At 37.6% G+C, this 21506-nt stretch overlaps 1 protein-coding gene across 4 annotated transcripts; it reads right to left on the bottom strand.

Moving 5' to 3' along the window:
- Nucleotides 1-3670: 3670 nt before the first annotated feature.
- On the bottom strand, nt 3671-18316 carry LOC105036062 (WAT1-related protein At3g02690, chloroplastic). Of its 4 annotated transcripts, none has more exons than XM_010911806.4 (9): nt 17559-18313; nt 17347-17394; nt 11838-11960; nt 6290-6439; nt 5261-5432; nt 4662-4722; nt 4250-4414; nt 3903-4143; nt 3671-3779 (listed from the first exon to the last, which is right to left on the bottom strand). In XM_010911806.4, exons 1-7 carry the CDS (start codon nt 18144-18146, stop codon nt 4306-4308), a joined length of 1251 nt encoding a protein of 416 aa, XP_010910108.1. In that variant the 5' UTR covers nt 18147-18313; the 3' UTR covers nt 3671-3779; nt 3903-4143; nt 4250-4305. The 4 variants fall into 4 exon arrangements, with proteins under 4 accessions (XP_010910108.1, XP_010910107.1, XP_073112666.1 ...); XM_010911805.4 differs by having other exon boundaries at nt 3671-3783; XM_073256565.1 differs by having other exon boundaries at nt 3671-4143; nt 4250-4316; nt 17559-18316.
- Between the last annotated feature and the right edge of the window lie 3190 nt (nt 18317-21506).

Here is a 21506-nt window from a genome sequence, read left to right on the forward strand (position 1 = left end):
TTGCTGAATGGCTGTTTACTGTAGAAACTGTTACTAGTGCAGTATATGAGTTTAGATCATGCTTGGTATTTATTGAATCTTGCTCACCCATCACCTTCCATCTTCTCAGCTTTACCTCTACTAGCGTGGCAAGTGCCATGGGAACAACAGCATGGCCATAATACTTTTAATAATAGGCTAATACTTTTAATAATATACTTCTTGAAATCTATAGATGTAAGAAGGTGTTTGATTGGGAGGAGTGGGGATTCGAAATCGGAATCGGAATGGATGACTCCCATTCTGCAGTCCCATTCCGATTCCGATTCCGAGATGGAATGAGAATGGCTCAATCTATATAGGACTCAATCCCTACTCTCCTTTATCGATTTAATTTTTTATTTCAATTTCGATTCTGATCCGCTTCGGAGGATTTGATCATTCCGATTTCGATTCCAAGTCATTCTGATTTTCATTCCCATTTTGATTCCGATTGCAAATCAAACATCTCTTAAATATTTTTATCCCTCAAGAGCTATCAAGGTCGTCACATAATCGTGGCTATTGGCTAATGTAGCCATGGCTAATCAGTGAAAGTCGCGATTATCTTTGCTCCATTTGTCATTCTTTTTTTTCTGCCCTGTCCTTATTACCATGCTTCCAAGTCTTAATGGGATCACAATGACTAGCTAGTTATGTAATCTGTTCTTTTTTTCTCTAGTAAGCCTGTCCCAGATATCCACGATCTCTTAGATCTTGGTGACGGTTAGATTTAAATACAGAGCTTTGATACAACCATTAGAACGCTTCCAGTAAAATAAATTCTCATATTGATTAAATATAAAAATTTTCTAGGTTATCATAATAATAACAATGATAATAATGATGATGGTAATAATGAACATGATGATAATAATATGCTGAGATGATGATGATGACGGCAACAACATCATCCTCATCGTTATCACAAAGCACATTTATCAAGCATGGAAGAGCTAGGGAGTGGTTTTATTAGTATTGGCCCATCCAAAATCCCACCTCCAAACTACCTCTTCTTTGCACTTTTTTAACTGACATTTGTTTACCGGACAGTTTAATGGTTCGCAGGATCAATGGTTCGCATGCCCGGCTACACCGGCTTATATATGGACATTATTTATGCGCTGATATGGGAACCAGAGCGTTTGGGGGACTGCCCTTGTTCCTTTCCAGTGGATCGGCCACTTGGAATCCAAATCCAAGAGTGACATCGGAACACTTCCTGTCTTCACCAGTTTAGTTCTGAGCTGACCTAGAATTGATGGAGAGGGGGGGGGCGTGGACGACCAAGAGGTGGAGTCGACAGACATGGGAAGCGAGATAGAGGTGAACATCGGAACCTAGATGGAGGCAAATATGGAAGTCGACCTGCATGTAGAGATGGCTACAGAGAAGAAGACCATGGGCCAAGTTACCGGCTGCTGACGTGCAAAGGCGAGGGGACTGTCCAAGGGACGAGTTGTATCCTTCACCTTCCTTTGCATGAATCTACCATTGGATCACTCAATATTCACTTTGAGATCTATACATATGGATGAATGACAAAATTCAGGACACTTTGAGAGCTGTGCAGTGGGAAATCCAATGGTGGATTTGCACCAAGGACGGTGAATCCTAAGATGCAACCTCTATCCCTCAAATTAATCAGTCCAGTAAATTACTTGGTTACATGGTGCTTATGTGCATGATAATTCGATGCAGCCACCCCACATGAAAAATATGACGGCTAAGGTTTCTATCTTGACCTTGAATTCAGCTTGTACCAAGCATCAGATACCCCCAATACTATGCATACATACATATATAGATACATACATTCATATATACAGGATCTAGTTCAAATTATATTTGATATAATTCTTAGAGTATTACATCTTCTTTGAATAAATGATGAATCTCATTCGAGCTATTAGATGTAATATAATATCTTTAAATTGCTAACATAGGAAAAATCATATGGCCTTTATACCAAATGGCTAAGATTTGATAATTTAAATATACAATATATATATTTATTTATTTATTTATTTATTTATTTTTTGACCACTTTAGTGCATTTGCAATGGACCTCCAAATCATATAATTTTTTATAAGTAGTTTTTTTTTTTTTAATAAGATACCAAATGTAACTTGGACCTCTAAATGCATTTTTTATAAGTAGTTTAAAGATGCTAAATATAACTTGATCCTAGCCTTATTTATATATAAGATATAGAACTAGCTCCAAATGCCCAAATATAAGATTTGATCTAATCACCTTTCCAATCCTAGGATAGAATGGATCTCATAGTAGCTAACACCCTACTAGCTTTCTTCTCCCTTCAGCCACGAGAGAGAAAAACAAAGAGAAAGTAGTCATCTAAAAAGGCATACCTCTCCCTCTCCACATTACCTCTCCTCTCCCTCCGTTCTTTGCTCATTCTCTATCCTCTCTTTTTTCTACTACTCGCTTCTTTCTTTACCATGCTCTCCATCTCTCCTCAAAGACCTGCACCTCCCTCTCTCCTATCTCCTTCTATTCTTTGCTCCACCTCCGATCTAGCTGACAGCTCTCTCCCTCCCTCGCCTTAAGGAATAAAAGAGGTTCAATTTGAAAATCCATCTCCTTTCACACATCCTTTCATCTAAATGCATATCTTTTTCTCCAACATGCTATCTTTTCTCCCCTCTTGTTCCCCACCATCATCCCTATTTTTTTCATCAGTAATTTGCTAAGTACTGACCCTAATTTGTTTCAAATCCAATTCAAAGAGCACTATTTTATCTCCCCTCAATGTTACCTCTTTCCTTGATGAGATCATTAGGGAAGCCACCTTCCTCAAGGTATATAGCTCACTAGAGCTTCTCTACTCCATGGTGTCTCCACTCCAAATATCTTAGTTTGAGATACTGATGTGCATGGACATATTTGTGAAGCTTCAAAATCTTAAGAGCAATTCATGAGATGGTGATCGGCTCTCTCCAATCATTCAACGGCTGAGCTGTAGAGGATCCAAACTCATGAATTCTTTTAGGAGAGAGATTCTCTTGGACATACTGATAAAAGTCTACATAACTGACGTACATAACCATACCTCAAATCTTTTTTGAAAATTAAATAAATCATAAATCTCTTATTTTAATAGTAGAAAGAAACTCCAAGTGACTGTTCAGCATATATTCAAAAGAGAGGTTTCGGGCGAAGGGAAAAAGAAACACAATGATAAAGATGGGTTCTTGGTTCATCCGTTATCTATTTAGATACTGATACACACTTGAGCCCATACGTTGGAAAATCCGTCTAATGTTCACATAAAATGGGATCAAATGCCCATCTGATATTATTTCTATTGATGCGTTTAAAAGCTATCAATCAAATATAATTAATTCTAGGATGTGGTTGCATTCTATTTATATTCCATTCACTTGACCTTAGTAAATAAAGACCCAACTTAACCTTCAGAAGACTAGCAGCGCTGCAGTGCTAGAACAACGTCTCAAACTCAAATTGGGATTAGGCGGACGGCGGACCCTCTGCAAACTTGTTTAGAGGAGGAAGCGAGGAGGGTAATACTTGAAAATAATCATATGCATGCCTCAAGTTCAACCCTTTCGCTCCTGCACAAGTAACCTCACATTCCTCCTCCAATCTATCTACAAACAAAGGTAATGATTTCTAAGAAAAAGGAGAAAAAAATCTGGCCAGTCATACTTGAAATAATCATATACATGACCTAATTTCAACCCTTCCTGCACAAGTAACCTCACATTCCTCCTTCAATCTATCTACAACAAGAAATATAATCAGTGTCTGGTAAAAATTGCATTATGTAAATTTCTCTCAAAATTGTATATATAAACTGCATAATGAGCAAAGTTTTAGTGCCAAGCTAAGAAGAACGAACCAACGTGTATCACCTAGCACGGCTGTGACTCGAGTAGAATCATAAAATGCTGCTTGTAGATTTTGTCTCTATGAGCCTTGATATGCATGACTTCCTGTTTTGTCCATCTGAGCAAGGAGAGATCCATCTCAAGATTTCATACTTCAACATTTAATTAGCAAATCGGTCTTCCGAACATGCTTTACTCTGTAACTGGAGCTGACATGCTAAAGGAAATGAACGCCTTTACCAGGATTATCTCCTGTCAATTTGGATGAATATGGTGTACTGAATCAATTACCAGACACATTGGCAAATCAATACCTACTCCTATTTGCAAAAGAACTGCACCAAATACAATCAATTACCAGCAAGTACACCGGTAATGCCATCAATCAACCACCAGCCGCAACCAATCATTTCTTCACGTTTCATCTACAGTGTCACGATAATTGACCATATAAATAGCTACCACTGTGATTAAAGCACCAGCCAGTTGCAAAGGTGAGAACGTCTCGCCTAGGTAGAGGAACCTGGGGACATGTTTTATGTTGTTTATAAAGTAACAAATAAACCATGTGATTGATAACAAGTCATAATTTAATATTCACACTGCTTCAGCAAAACCAAAAGCAAGTCTCTCTCGTTCTTTGGATAAACATGTTATGTAATGAAAGCCAATTAAGATGAAACAAAGTACTGCAGTAAAAGTCCTGATGTGACACGAAAGCAATTTCCTCAAAAGAAAAATAGATACAATAAAGATCCTGATATTCTTACCCAAAAATTGAAGCAAACATTGGAGTTAAAAATGTGAGGGAGCTGAGTTTTGTCAAGCTACCTGCATGCATGTCAACTATATCATCAGAGAAAAATCAACTATCAATCAAGTCCAGATAATTCGTACTTAGCTGTACAATATTATCCAAATACCAAAGTGGCTGGATTTTTGTGTGTGCAGCTATGCACATCGCTTTCATTCTATAAATACACTCTTCTTGAATAAATAAAGAATCTAACACATGCTCTCTAACAAATTTAAGAAAATGAAGTACATAAACTAAAATTAGTAGTAAATTTGTCAGATCTGCTCCAAACAATCACGAATAATCATGACTGAACAGATGACACCATCTATCAAATACTTGAATATATCATGTAGGCAGCATTTGACAGGCACTAGTCTCTACTAGAATAGTAGCATGGTAACACCACTTACATCAAAAGGTTAGTTATATATCCGTTAAGAATCAAAACCGCATTTCATGGCCTAGTACTTAAACAGATATCCATAGACAGACTACAGAAAACCATAGGTAGCAGCAAATATTTGAAACGATACAGAAGTTAGTAGAAATCATAAATAAATTAAGTCTCACCTCTAGTTGCATTGTAGAAGAATACACCATAGCTGATTGCACTTCCAAAAACAGAGGTGTAACAAAGTGCTAAAAGATTATTGGATGTTAGATCCATAATATTCCCACTCATAGCAGGATCATGATTGATTACAGATATCACCAGCAGAGGGAGCCCACCGATAACCATGTGCTGTGATAAAATAATAGGATCAAATTAATGCATAATCAACTAATTAAATTAAAATCAGCTTCACATGTAAGAAGGCAGAAGTAGAATACGAAGTAGCCAGACATGATGAAACTCTCAAGCAAGATTGGGGATAGAATATGGATCTGTCCCTTTACAGACAAAGTAATTAACAAGAAAAAGTATTGAAAGGGGGTGTAAGCTTGCCAGATTTCATTATCATATTTATTGGCCTCAGATTCCAAGAAGTGTAGGGTGAAGAAGTTAGAATATTGTATTAGATGCTGCATAGTCTAAAATGTTTCTTCACTATGGAAATGCCTGAGAAATTCTAGAGAACTGAATGAATATTAATATGGTATCAGTAGATATTATTAACTGTGGCAAGTGCCACGTCACTACATAATTTGAAACATTCAGCATTTCCTGCAAATTTATATTTATACTCAGCAGCAGTCATATATCATAATTCACTCCAAAGAAGCTTATTCTTCAAAGATGATGCTCTGCAAGGACTCATATAATAAACCATGCAAGAAATTGAACTCTACAAATTCCAGCTCCATAGGTCATTGACTAGATTAATTAATTTTAAAGACTACAAAACGCAGACATCTTTAGATGCTACATCATCCTGAGATTTTAGCAGTGGGCATTGGCACAATGATAAATCTTTAAACACCAACAGTTGCAAGAAGATGACAAAGAAGAAAAAGAAGCAAGCTCAGGGAATCATTGCCCTTCAATAAAAGGTTTTTTTTCTACTTGATTGGTTGAAAGATTGGCATTGTACAGCATGTCCGAATCCCCCATCTACTAGATTCACATCAAACAAAGTTTCAATTTTTAACAGAACATACCCATCCAGTTGCCATGACAGGATCAGAATACTTGGACACCCAACGGACCATGACCGTTCCTACTGCCATGCTTTGAGCTGCAAGAAGCATCCACCATTCCCCACTGCCCCATAATGTCGAACTATTTCCTTCGAATGAAAGTGCTGGAACCTGTAGGATAAACATCAATAACTGCCAGGAAAAAGTAATAAAAGCAAAAGTTTTTTTTTTCTTTTCCATTTGAGGGAAAGCAAAAGAATGAGCTAAATATATAACTCATGGGTCTGTGTTTCGTATGCACCATAAATTTTCTTTAAAATAAACCATTACAACATTCTAACCAAATATTTTTAGAAAAAACAAGACTACAGAAATAGTAGACATCCTTAACAAAACGGCTTATCTACTGGATTTTCTGCAACATGCTCCACCTAATGCTTAAAGAGCAATTATGTGCTTAATTATGTTCACTACAGCTAGCCAATGTCAAGGCACTACAGCATCATTTCTGGTAACAAATCAGGTTGATAAATGGGCATGTCAGCTTAATATGTAAGATTTAACCAGCATAAAGTATAACCAAGGCCAACAAAGTTTGCAGCTGATAAGGCCTTTTGCCTTGGATCATCAAAAAGCATCAATATTCTATTACATAAAGAAAGATGTCCTATCTCCAAATGTTGCATCAATAGGTGCACCTCCACCTGTTTTTGCATAAAAAAGTCATAATGTCAAATTATTTATACCATATCAAAAAGCAAGAGTTGAGGTCCTAGGGTGTATTGAACTAATAAATCTGTTTATTAAATTTTACATTATATACATCATATCCACCAATAAAACTGCCACAATCCATTGTTCTCTCGTTGGATAAGAAGCCTGTTCAAACTTAAAGATAAGCTGGCATAGGTGGTGTCTCTCTTTTCCTCTCTTATCACCTTTATGTAAAGTTTCCTCGCCCTAATCCCCTCCCTTGCCTAACTGCCTTAAGAACCTCCACTATCTCCACCTCTCCTCCCATCTCCACGCCAACATCTTCCAACTCAGTTTCTTACCATACATAACAGGAACTCCTGAGTGAACATCCACCCTTGAATGTTCAACCATCTCACATGATAGCATGTGAGATAGAAAAAGCAGAACTATGGAGCAAAAGCTTCACATGGAAGAAATATCGACTACAATTTTAAAAAAGAAACTTTATTAAGTTGAAATTCTCTCAAAAATCAGACCTTTATTTATCTCTCTCTCTCTCTCTCTCTCTCTCTCTCTAACATTCCATCTTAAAAATCAAGAATCTCAGCTGCACCATACCTTATCTTAAAAAACTAGATCTCACCTATGACACTCCCAGTAGCATACACAAAACACAAATATGTAGTCCATAATTGAGCTTAAGGGTGCAATCGAGCTAAACCAAGTCAAGTAGTTGGAAGCTCGAGCTCGACTCGACTCAAAATATTCGGGCTCGAAACTCGACTCAAGATCGATCGAGCCTTACCATCTCAAGCTCGAGCTTAGCTCAATGAAAAATAGACAAAACTCAAGATCGATTTGACTCAACTTGAATATCAACTGAGCCATATTCGAGCTCGAAATTGAGCTTTAGCCTATTAATAATATATATATATAAACTCGAGTAGGCTCGTGAGTTTTCGAGCCAAGCATCCTACTACTTGAGCTCGACTTGAAAAGCTACTCAAGCTTGACTCGACTACTCAAGCTCGATAATAACCAAATCGAGTCGAGCTCAAATAGCTTGCGAGTAACTCGACTCGTTTGCACCTCTAAGTCCATTAAAAACATAGAAGATGACTTACCTAATATTGGTTTGATTACTAATATTTTGGTGTCAGAATATGATTATTGACAAGCACCAAGATGATTTGGAGGCAATATATCTACCAATTCACTTTTTCTTTTTTGTTTGTCATAATGGTGGAAGCACCACCTATTAGAATTACCACGAATATAATCATAAATTAAAAATAAAAAAGTCAAAAAGAAGTTAAAATGCATAATACTTGCAAAACAAGATATACTAAATATCAAGATTGGCCGAACCATCTCGAACCAAGCAATTTGAATAGTACCGAATTGATCAAGAACCAAATGGTCAACCCCCGATCCCCGTTGTAGTGGTCCTGAACTCCCAAAGCAATCTTTCTCTCAATGTCTCTCCATCTCTCCTAGGGTTCCAATCTTTATCTTGTCCGCCATCTCTTGATCTCTCAGTGAAAGCCCTCCCGTCCACCTTAGAATTGTCTTTCATTGCAAGAAAACCTCTCTCCACAAAGAATTGGAGTTTGGCACCTATGGCTGCTGCCCTCCTTGAACCACGACAGTACAAGCTGTTGTCCCTCCCTCCCTCACTCTCATCTAGGTTCCGATCACTACCCCCGCCAGCGCACCACATCTCAATATCTCGATGAAGACCGTCTCATCCCCCCTTGCAGTCACCTTCTATCGCTAGAAAGCCCCTCACCATAAAGAACCGAAGCTCATTCCCACCATGACTGCTGCTCTCCTCAAGTCATGCCGATACCGGCAATTCTCCCTCCCTCTTCCTCTCCTTACCTCTCCTTCTCCCTCCCTCTCTCTCCTTCTCCTCTCTCCCTTCCTCTACTTGTTTCAGTATGCCTCAGCAGGCACAATACAAACCCATACCATGCTGAACTAGTCATTGGTTGGTATGACCCCAATATCGATTTGGCAAATTTGCTAATACTAAACTAATCTACTATAAAACCAAATCTTCATGGCCTAGCAAAGCTTTCATAAACGCCGTCACCCTCCTTTAGGAAAGGGTTGTGATGACTGATATAAAAAAAGTTGGCAAAAGTTAAATCATGAAAGATCATTGTTGATTAGATAACCCTAAGCAATGAACCATCTATGTCATTTAACTGCAATTAGGACTTGGCTATAGGCAAGATGTGCCTAATTGTAAAATTTAATCACCCTACTAGAAGTCAAACTGATAAGTTGCTTTAGAGGTAGTGAGATGCAAGCATACGCATAACAAAAAGCCTATGAGCTCCATGTCACATGAAGCAACTTCCTTGAGCTATCAAGAGCATTGGAAGAATGGAAGGAAATTTGGATATTTCTCACTTATTCAGGAGTCAAAACTAAACTTTTCCTGTTGGTGATTGATCAAAACTTTTCTTTAGTGATCCATATAAATATGCTCCTAGGACAATGGGATGCAAGCATATGCTTAGCAAGGAGCCTATGAACTTCATTTCATGGTTAGGGACTTCATAGAGCTATCACGAGAATTGTGAGAGACTTTGTACATTTTCCACTTATTTTGGAATCAAAACCAAACTTTTTCCTTTGGTGATTGATCAGAACTTTTCTTCAGTCATCAAGTACACTACTAACAAATGGTTACCTAAATTAGATCAGAATCCTTTATGGTCCCACTTACTCCCTTTTTGGGATCATGAATGAAGCAAGAACACATGCTTTCCATTTTACAAAAGGATTAAAGAGATCATTCAGCCCATCCAGACAAGGAAGTACCTCAGCTCAGTGGAGTTATTTCAATGAAAGTCTATGAGACCACCTTATTTGTATAAGCAGCTATAGGCATGGTCCTCAGTATGGAAGCTTTGGAGGCTAATGAAAGCCATCAAACTTTTAAAGTAATAGTAACAGACTGTTCCTATAGATAGTCAACAATGCTGAAGTATACAACTTTCCTCATCCCAAAATCAAGGAGGAAGTACCTAGATAGGAAATTTGTAGCACTTGTTTGTCCCCAGAAATCTCGTTAAAATCTCCTTCCACAAACTAGGTGAAAGCTAATTCTGAATGAACTAGCACAAAACATATTGGTAGCAGTAGTGCTAACTCTATATCTAAAGACAAGGAGGCTGACATTGCTCCTTGAAAAGGTACAATTTCTGTATCAAAAAAAAAAAAGGTACTAATTTCTCACCAGCTCCCAGTCATGAATTCAAAGGCCATCTGGGAGGATATGTACCAAGCCAAGACCATGGGATCACAAAACTTCCTAGTTGACAGTGATCGCATTAATGCAATTGGTTTTCTTAAAGAAAGGGGAATGACCAGCGATGGTTTCTTCCTACTCGCAGAGGAAGCCAATAGGCTGCTTATTGGCTGGTAAGTATATATGTAGAATAGGACCTTTAGTTGCTAGGGATTGAAAATTCATTCTGGTATTTGGATGTTCTGTGGTACCAATAACATGTATGGAGGTCATTTCCATTCTTTAACATCAAGCGATAAATAAACACATACCATCTGCAGACACTGTTGAAGGAGACATCCATCTCATTGCCTACTTTCAAAGAGAACAAACATCTATCATAAAGCTTGGGACATGTCTTCTCAAGTAACGTTAAAATCAAGTTCACTTTAGGACCAAGTAATGATACAAACATAATATCAATGTCTAAAACATAAAGATTTAGCGAATCAAATTTTTGCAGTGCATCAATAATTTTTAATATCAGTTATCAAGGCTGAATAAGTCAATGCTTTAAAGCCAACAGTAATATTTCTTCAAGAAAGAAATGGGGGGAAAACTAGGTTTTCATCTCCAGGTAACAAGCCAACCAGTACCCAGAATTAATAATATCTATAACTCTATATCGAAAACATAATATTAATAGTTAAGGAGGCAGAAGTACAGAGAAAATTATATAGGAAAAGTGAGTGCAAGAAAACAATCAACAACAAGAAGAAAGCCGAAGGAAGAAGATGAAAGAAAACTATAGAGAAAAGGATATAGTCATTTTTAATTACTGAGGAAAAAATATCTTGGGTCTTGAATTCTCAAGTACGCCAAATGAAAAAAACTCACAAGATTGAATAACTAAAACAATCCACAAGGAGCCTATTTCAAAGTAATAGACTGAAAAGCAAACATTGAATCAACTGTAAAAGATAAGTAAATCTTTGGTGCCTAAACCTAGCTCTTAATGGCCAAAATTGTATGTTTTGGCTTGAAAAGTTAGTATGTTGACTGTGATGATAGATAATAACTATCATTTGAAGGTAGTATGGGAAAGTAGTAGTAACTTTTTTAAGAAAAAGGAAAGATAACCGAAAAAAGGAAAAAAAGGGAGAAAAATAAATACAATATAGATTTTGTCTGTCAGAGAACATCCAATGCTTCACGAAACAAGATTACAGATCCAGTTTGATAACTCAAGGCTTCACGAACATATAAGATCCATCTTCCATCATTTTGCAACTTAATAACGCCACCACTAAAATTATAGATACTTCAGTGCCTATAGATAGCAAATATAAGGTAAATAATGCCATTTCATTTTATAATCAAATGATACAAAAAAATTGACCTTTTCTTAGATTTGTGAGTAACAAATATTGCCATTTGAATATATTTATACTTAGACAAGGGCACAGACCAACAATATGCATGTATTTCTTTGAAAAGTCTATCTGACCAACCAAGTAGTGCAAACATCAGCTACTTTGATAAACTTTGATTCTGTTTCATGAATATTATGCATGTTTCTGGCAAAGTATTTGAAAGAATTTCTCAGAAAGGTCACTACTTTTAGAAGTTAACCTCAAGAAGTAGAAGCCCAATAACACCAAGTACAAGGCCAGCAGCTCCAATTGCACCAATTGATTCACCAAACAACACCGCTGCAAGTATGGCAACTGTTAAAGGCTGGGAATCAATGATAACCTGTAAGTTTAACTTTAAATTAGAAGTTCCCAAGAATAATAAAGGATAGTAGGGAATATGGATGTATTATATTGTGTACGTCCGGTAGATAAAAACTTTGACCCCACAAATGGTCTAAAAGTTTAGATACATCATGTTCCACATATTTACTGGTACTTCAGGTATCATTTTGAAAATAAGAGGTGATAGAAGAAGTAATATGGACAATTTTGGAGAAGATGAGAAAAGAAACATGTTCCAAGAGAATAGAAAACTAAGAAAGATTCACAATAATTTATAGTAACAAAATTGACTATTTCTATAAAGTGCTAACACCTGACACATATTCACATGCCATATTTACAGCAAGGTTGAAAACTAAGTTTTTTGACAGTTACAGTTTAAAAGTTTAAAGTCTTACCCAAAAAATAATAGAAACACCAGGAAAATATATTTTAAAAAAATAAATAAAAGTTTATATGAGTCAAGAGAAAGTATCATCGTTTGAAACTGTAAAGTATGTAAATTTCAGTGGTCTGAAAGTTTCTAAATATATTATTAAAAATAAAGTATACACAAATCTCTAGGAAAAAATTAAAAAACTAATACAGGTTATAGACACAGAATAGACACTGTTGATTTTACAATAAGTTACACAAAATTTATGAACTCATATTGAAACAATAAAGCTATTTTAAGTTTATACAGAATCGATATTATATATTGTGAATTTTGGTTATCTTGTGATTTTTTATGAAACGTAAGCAAGGTCTGCAGATCCACATTTGAAGATGTTTATATAATATATATACACACACACATATATATATATACACATGCATGCTATACACATATACATACATACATGCATAATGTCTATGTCCGATAAATTTCATGCAATCCAATCTTGCTCTTAAATCTACTCTATGTGCATGCGTCTCTCTTAAATTTCTTGTAATCTAATCTTGCTCTCAAATCTACTGAAAACTCATATGGTTCAAGTTTTATCTTGCAAAAGATGCTTCATAACAAACTTATTACCCATAAGCATGCTAAAAATGGAAAAAAAAAAAAAAAAAAAAAAAAAGAAGCAACCTGAAAATTAGGGACTTGTATTTATTTGTAAGCACTTTCAGCCAGAACTAACAAAATTGGACAAAGATGGTAGGATTCAACCAAAATCTACAGATCTTGGCTGAAGATAATAAAATACAATAAGTTTCAGATAGATTTTGGCTGAAGCTAGTCTGCATCAACCAAAATGTTTCAGTTTCAATTGAAACTCCAAACACTAAATTACATGCATCCATTTTCCTAATCTACATGTCCATTGAGCTAGTAGCAATATCATAGAGCTCTTGTAGCATGGAAAAGTATAAGAAAGAATGACAATCGTTCAGTAAAAATTACAAGCCACTTGTTTTTTCAACAGATATTAAATCAGGTTTAAGTTCATATCTGTCTTAAACCCTGATATTAAATCAGGGTTCAGGGTTTAAGACAGAAATGAACTTAAACCCTGATTGATATCATATCTGTCAATCTTCTGAAAATAACACATAACCTGGCACAAGCGTGTACTTTGCAGTCTGGCATATATATTGAAATGCTTTGCTGCCTGTTATTTGAGCAAGCAATTGTTCATTGTCTCAAAAGCACCAAGAGATTGTCCAAATTACCCAAAAAGATGCGGTAATCACTTTATCCAATATTCACGGCAGGCATGGCTAAACACATCACATCAGAGGCTCATAATAAAACTACATGCTAACACGTTCACAAAATCTCTCTCTTTGCTTCTGTGAAATCTGAACAACTTATGTAGGACCTAGCTTTGCTATTACATGTTATGAGCAAGGACTAATTGGTATGGATATGGAGGGCAGATCTGAGATAAGATTAAAAGTTCACAGAAGACTGGAATATTAAAGAACTAAATTCACCAAAAATTTGGGCTAGATCGGAGGGCTAAAATTTTAGCAGGAGATGGGTCTAAAACTAGGTGGCTTAAGTTTTTGCAGAAAGCCCAGTGTCATATCTGACAGGACGGCCAAAACAATGAACATAAGGGAAAGAAGAGCTATCAACAGTTAGATTGCTATAAGTGAAGCAGGGGTCTGGGTTCGAAGTAGATCAACTTAGAATTTGTGTTTTTATCCTTGCAAGAAAATAGTGGCAGATCAGAATTCAGTTCTGATACGAGTATAGCATTGGGCAATAAAAGATTTGAGAGGATCTTAGAGAGTCTGTGGATATTTAATGTAATTTGTTGTTAGTTTCTTTTGGACAGAATCTGGAAAATAACAGGCATTTGACGTAACAATTTCAAGAAAAAAGGGCAAAGGAAATAAAAGAAAAAGGGATGGAGAGAAAAGGCTACTTCCTTTTTCCTTTTCCCATGAACATGTCCCACTTCAATTGACTTGCCCCTCTCCTAAAACCTGGCAGTTACATATACATCTAACTTGACAATAATTTGAAAAGGTGATTAGAGTAGATTAATCAAATAGTTCTATTCTTTAAGATTCTCATTAGAGACAATGTAACAAAAATTACCCCCAGCTGGCAGTTCCATTTCTTCGCTTAAGATTTAAAACTTTTCCATGGCATCTGTAAAAGGCTTATATAATATCTTCAATCTTCACAAATTAGCAAATAATTTAAGTTCAGGCTGTTATTGGCTTCAGGAACTCAACAAGCTCCTTGATGTTTGAATTAGAAATACTTTTGGGACCTGTCTGCTTATAATCCAGCATCAAAGCAAAATTGGGCCTGAAAGTCAACAAGACATAATCAATTTGTCCTAGCAATGCATGAGGACTCTCTTCTTTTGTAGATTATACACAGCTCTTTCTTACATGCTTCCTCTTGATCCATATTGCATCCCCACAAAGCCAACTCAACTGCTGAAAAGAAAACCCCCCCCCCACACAAGGAGGCCCCCAGAACACCACTGAAAATGTAAATATTTCCTCCTTAGTATCAAAATAAGCTACTGCATACCATGAATAATCATATAAAAGAAGATGTGCAATTTGCCAAGAAGACCAACAGCAGTCATTGGAATGACATTGTATGGTCCATAACAGGCCAGCATATGGAGATACAAACTAGATGTTTCCTAATCTATGTCATCTAGTTGCCTCACCCAAATAAGTGAATATGTCCCATATAGTAGTACCACCTAAAGACCCATCTAATGAGCTACAACTTAGATTCAATTACCAGATCACAGGGATATCATAACACCAAACATAAGCAAACTTCTTGTATCACCATTATACATTAAGTTTCTATCATCCAAGTAAAACTTGTTGGACAAACAAGGGTTCCCTCACAGTGTCAGATCAAACATATCTACCTTAAGTTCAAGTTTTACCATGTTTAAACATTCCATGGTCAAACTGGCCTTGTGCAACTACAAGTTGGCAATATGGCCTGTCTCTTCCAACCAAAAATCACAGACAATGGGATCTTTCCCCAAAAGGAGGAGCCAATTTTTATACAACAATTAGCTTATGATATTTGATAACCAACTTTACAATGGCTATGCTTTGACATATTCAAGCAGTAGGAACTTTTGTTTTCGTGTATTCAATAAATGTAAGGGCGATTTTTTGGTAACCCATCAAGTTGTAGGCTTTCAATAGGAAAGCTTATGTAAAAAAACTCTGGTTCCTACATGCGATGTCTCGCTTCATATGCCACCAAGAAAACCATGTCATATAGTTATAAATAATGCAAACACTTTGAATGAGACAGACCAATCTCTCATGACTGTTTCCAACCTCATCATTAAGCATCAATTTGATGCAACAATAGTATTTTAGAATGCAGTGCATGAGGCCATATATGTGGTTGTATATGTGTATGCAATACTCTAACCGCAATGCATACCCTACATGCAACTACTAGATGCCGTTGGGCCACATATGGACCAAAAGGATAGTTTAGTTAGAACTTTGAGGGCACATATGCAGCAGGACTAACATTTTGCAGCTGTATATATGGCATAATTATCATTGCACAACAGCATATGTGGGTCTTTTATATTGTGCAACCATAAATTTGGGCAGTATTATGCAGGCCTATGCAAAGAAGGCAAGTTCAAGCTAATGGTTAGGATGCATGTGGGTTTCAAACAGGCCAAATACATGTATATTAATAATGTCAATATTTTGACTATGATATCATTAATACTACAGGCAATAACTGCTCAAATAATTACTAGTAAGAATTTAATACTAGATAGTAAACACTAATTGCTAGACGTTATTCTTGTTAATATGGCTACTATTTATTTGAAAATATTGCTTTCACTATTATATTTACTATATTTTATAAATTTCTAAACATTTAAAATACCAAAAGCACATTTGGAACCCATAATAATGCACATACGCTACGCAATTGCTTGACCACTCACATACCACAGCTTCCTTTTAAAGCACCTGCCTGGTCAAAACCAGATATATGATGAATATCCAACTAAGATATACATTGAATTCCAAAAGGGAGAAAGAAACAAAAGATATATTTACATTGAATGGATGAAATCCAATGCAAACCAACTTATGCTTTGCTCTAAAATTTTGGAGCCAGATCATCATCATCTTCAGAGGTTTCAACTCATTTTCTTCAAACCAATTGTCATTTTTATGATATTGTAATATAATATGTGTGCATGAAGTTCATGTTGATGCTTTTGTGATGCTCAATTTAAGCAATATATTTCTTTCAAACATTCCTTTTCTAAATTGCGGGTTAGTTGATTTAGTCAGAGTTACAATGTACTAAACTCATGTGCAATGCATGTGTATTGCATAATAAAACTGGAAAATAATTCATAATGTTGTTGTCTAGAGGATGAGCAAACTCAGGTGCATAACTGGAAAATAAGTTACTTGTTAAAAGATGGAAAAAGTTAAGAAGAATGGACCAAATTTGCTAAATGTATTTATACTACATCAACCAGAAACTAATTCTTAGGTGTCCCAGTCACACAGAATCCTATTGGTTAGACCAGACCTATTGGTGGGAATAAACAGAGACATAGGGGCAGTAAAACTCTGACAACCATTCCAAATGAACTTTTCAGTACTAAGGGATGAAAAGATGACATCCCAATCAATTGAATTAGAAACACCCTTTAACAGAATTCCTAGGACCAATAGCTAATGCTAGGGTTCAAAGAAGGCTTAGAAATCTACCGAAGTCAGCATAACAAAGAAAAAGTAAATGGATGTTGCAAGATCCAACCTTTCAGCGAACCCAATAGTAGAATTCAAAGCACTAAATACTCTTGCAACAGGCCAACAGTAAATGCAAGAAGAAACGTAAAAGCAAGCATTTGAAACAAACCCGACACCGTCAAGAAGTTCAAAGAGCTTAAAGCTTACAAACTTACACTGCCCAATCCGGCCGACGTCCTCTGCAAACCCTCAGACAGAAATCCCTGCCATCACGGAAAACAGAGAATTCAGTATTGCCATCAAAACCAATGGTATGAACAAATTAAAAAGAGAAAAAGAAAAGGTAAAAGTAGAAAGAGCATATTTTCTTAGTTCTTACTTGATCTTTTTAATAATTCAGCAGCAAAAACTTGATGAACCTGCGCACCTGAAAGCAAGCAGCATCCACGACCCCAAACAAGACGATGGACAGCCAAGCGAGGGCCCCTTTCGGCTGCTTCCTCCCCCTCACCGCTGCGAAACCGATCAAAAGAACCCCGGCCGGGATCAGCCGGACGGCCGAGACAAAGAAAGGCCCCGTCTTGGGGATCACCTCCTTCATGGAGACCATGGCCGTGCCCCAGAAGAAGAAGGGCGACACCAGGAGCGCCCAGTCCAAGGCCTTCTGGAACAACCCCAAGTCGGAACCCTCTCCCATTTTCCCTCCCCCGCTCTCGAAGCTCGCCACCGGTTTCTTCTTCGCCGTCGGCGGCAACAGCTGGTCGGCCTCGGAGGAGGACTCTGCCACGAAGCACTCGACGTCGGCGCCGGTGCCGATGCAGTCGACGGCCGGCGAGTCCATGTCGGAGCGGGAGGCCGCCGTCTTCTTGCCGCCGCCGGTGCTGCAACTGACGAGGGTACTCGGAACCCTAAACCTAGCCCTAACCCTGGAATTGTGACGAAGCGGGAGGAGTCCATAGGGTTTTGGTGGGGAGAATAAAAAGTTCGGTAGGAGCAGGGAGGCGACCGTTGACATCGGCCCGTTATGCTTGAGCTTGAAGGTGACCAACCATATCAATCTTAATTTTATATTATGGATATCATATTTGAACTTGAGGTTTGAGAAGGGAGCAGGTGGGAGCTGGGATGATGGGAAAGTGAGGAACGTAGATTCCAGCTGACACTGGGAGTGGTTACCGTTATGTTATGCTGCGTGGGGGCTTATCTCCTACTTTCAGGTGCTGGAAGAGCCACGCAAGGAGTTACAGTACAACTTGGTGGGATTGCACTTCATTTAGCAGTTTGTTGTGTTCGTAGCTTAAAGATAAGCACAGCCACCTATATTGAAAATTAGGATAAACTATCCTGGCCCTCCTCAAGATTTAGGATAATAACAAATCGAGATTTTTTTTATCAAAATATGATTATTTTTAAAAAAATTATCAAAATAATATTTTTTCAAATTATTTATCAAATTACTGTCTAAAAAAAATCATCCTATGATAGGACGATTTATATATCAACTCACCACAATCCAGGCTATGTAAAAAGATGAGCCAGCAACAGAGAACCGCCGTATGGAAGGACAACTCATATAGTCGTCTTATGGAAAGGTGACTCATAGAGTCGCCGTATGGTTTAGAAGTCTTCATACTCTGACTAAACCACTCCCTCCTCTCTTTCTGTCACTTAGACAAAAAAAAAAAAAAAAAAAAAGCTAAACCCTCAGTCCCTGCATTTCCCTAACTGATTCTTGGTCTCCGCCTTTCCTCGCCGCACGATCCCCTAACTTACCTCTCGGTCCTCGGCACAAAAATCCCCCTCCTCTCCCTCTCAGTCCCTGACGCAAGAACCCCCACTCCCTCTTAGTCCCCAGCAGCCCTCCCTTCTCTCGGCGGGAGAACACCCCTTCCTCTCCCTCTCGATCCCCAATGAGAACTCCCCCTCTCTCTCGATCTTCGATGGCCCTCCCTTCTCCTCTCAGTGTGAGAACCCCCCTCCCCTGATGGCCCTCCCTTCTCCTCTCGGCCTGCCCCCCTCCTCCTCCCCGCATACCACCACCGCTCCTTCCTCCTCCCCGTGCTCCCTGTTGGGAAACAGCAGTTCAAGTATGTATATTTTTAAAATTTTTTATAGCGGAAGCAGTAGATTAAACTATTTAATCTCCTATACATACTTTAATCAGATCTACACTACCTTCCTAAGAATCTATGACATGAAAATATAGCACAAAAAAATCTGATTTAAAACAAAATACTGCATCGATCGTATCGATGTCCTGAATCAGATCTAACGCTTAGATTTGATGCGATGAGTTCAGAACCCATTATTTGATCATGAATCGATGATCACCACTGTTGATACATTGGTAGGAGGTTCTTTCTGAGCCAAATAGCTGCACAGCGTGTCCGGCTTCTATAGGTGATCCACTCAAAGTGCCGAACAGATCGTCCTTCCTAAGAGTGCTAGCTCGTGACGAAGGATCTGGATGGCTGATGGAGATCCCTTTCTTCAGATCAAATGAACACCTCCAGATCAGAAGAAAGAGCTTTTCAAGGAGAAGATGACATGGAAGAAGAAAAATAAAACTCTTTTTATTTTTCTCTTCACAAAATAGGAACTAGAAAACCCTAGAACCTGCCCTAGATCTCATGCCCCAAAGAGGATCTTCTTCCTCTTTTTCTAATGCACGGATGCCCACCCCTCTTTCTCAGATCTCTCATGCCCTCTCTAAGGATTTCTCATGCCAAAACTGAAGTGGTTTGGTGCACAAAACCAGCTCTTCTTAAAAGTGGCATCCCATGTAGAGTTTGGATAATCTGGTTCAGCTTCAAAATAGCCTTTGATCTTATCATGGATTCAAATCAAATTTGAACTCTTTTTTAAATTAGATTCAATCCACACATAAGGAACTCATAAAAGAGAGTGACACAACTTAGATTGGCACAAAAAACATCATGCAAAAATTTGTTTGCTCATGAGAAAGAAGGACTGTCGATAGTTGGGTAGAGTCCCACAAAATTTGGACTCTTGATTTAAGCTTGATTTCAAACCAATTTGAAGTCAAACTTGAACTTACCAAACCTGATCCAAAGAGAATCAGAAGAAGGCATCATACATCTTTTGGACACAAAAAATTTCATGTAAAAACTGAAGAAAAACCGCCTTTTTCCTGTATAGGATCTTCCAGATTTCATCAAATCTGGAGGGAATAAATTTTAAATTTTTATCCTATGCTATTTCAGATCTAATATCTATTAGATATAATTTTATTATCTGATATTTTAATTTAAAATTAAATCTAAAAGCATGAGAAAGATAGACAACCTCAAGGGTAATCTAATTACCCTGTAGATGATCGCAGCACTACCTGAGGTTCTGATGTAGCCACGCAAGTGCCTGACCTCACCAGTATCCACTTAAGTAGGATCTGGAATTCTTCTCCTTCATTCTACGCTCCAAAAATCAGATCAATATCTAATTTGAAAGTACTTCAGAACTCTTTCTGAAGTTGGAGCAGCAGCCTATCGAAGATGTCCTGCAGCCTTCTGTTCTAGATGTCACCACGCCTTGCACCTATGCCAGATGAATGTCCAACTTCTTGGACATGAAGAGGGGAGAAAGGAGAGAAGGAGGATGTGGAGAAGAGGGGAGGGGGTGGCAGCCAATGGGATTTTTGCACAAAACAAGTTCTGCCCCGAAACCCTAGGTGCAACAGGGTTTATATAGACCCTGTATGCTGCGCAGTGCCACATCATTTGACTAATCAAAAAATTTTAATAAATTCTGAAAAAATTTTGATTGGTAGAGTGATGTCATCTGATCACATCAGATAAGAATTCCCATGCTCTCTCCTATGTTGGCGCCAACAATGGATAGGCTCAAATAAGGTGGAGCCAAAGAGTCCAAGTTTATCAGGACTCTTTGGTTCTTATCCATTTGGGGCGCCCACTTAAATCCAATTGGCTCATGCCATAATCTGATTATGGCACCCAATTTATTAGGTTTAGGCATGTGATATCTACAAAAATCTTCAATAAGTCCTCTTCAGTTTAAGACCCATATGTCAACTTTTGACAGATATCCTAAAATAAAATTGGCAGGTGCTAGAAATTAGCAGGTGTTATCTTAAATTATCTCATGAATTAAGACAAGCCTTTTCTGAGCTGGACAAGCTTTATTTAGACTGAGAAAACTTTTCAAGTTCTCTGGGTGAGCCAAATCACATTTGGCTTAGTAGAGACAGAAAAGATTACACGAGGAGAAAGTTAGGCTCATCGAGTGCTAGCACGATTCTTTGAACCTAATTGGATCTTATCCAAATCAATTGGACTAGCCAATTGATGACATCCAGACCCTAACCCTTATTTGTGTGACCCAGTTAGTTCAATTTTGT

Source organism: Elaeis guineensis, chromosome 4 (assembly GCF_000442705.2).
Source record: "Elaeis guineensis isolate ETL-2024a chromosome 4, EG11, whole genome shotgun sequence".
In the NCBI taxonomy this organism is placed as follows: domain Eukaryota; kingdom Viridiplantae; phylum Streptophyta; class Magnoliopsida; order Arecales; family Arecaceae; genus Elaeis; species Elaeis guineensis.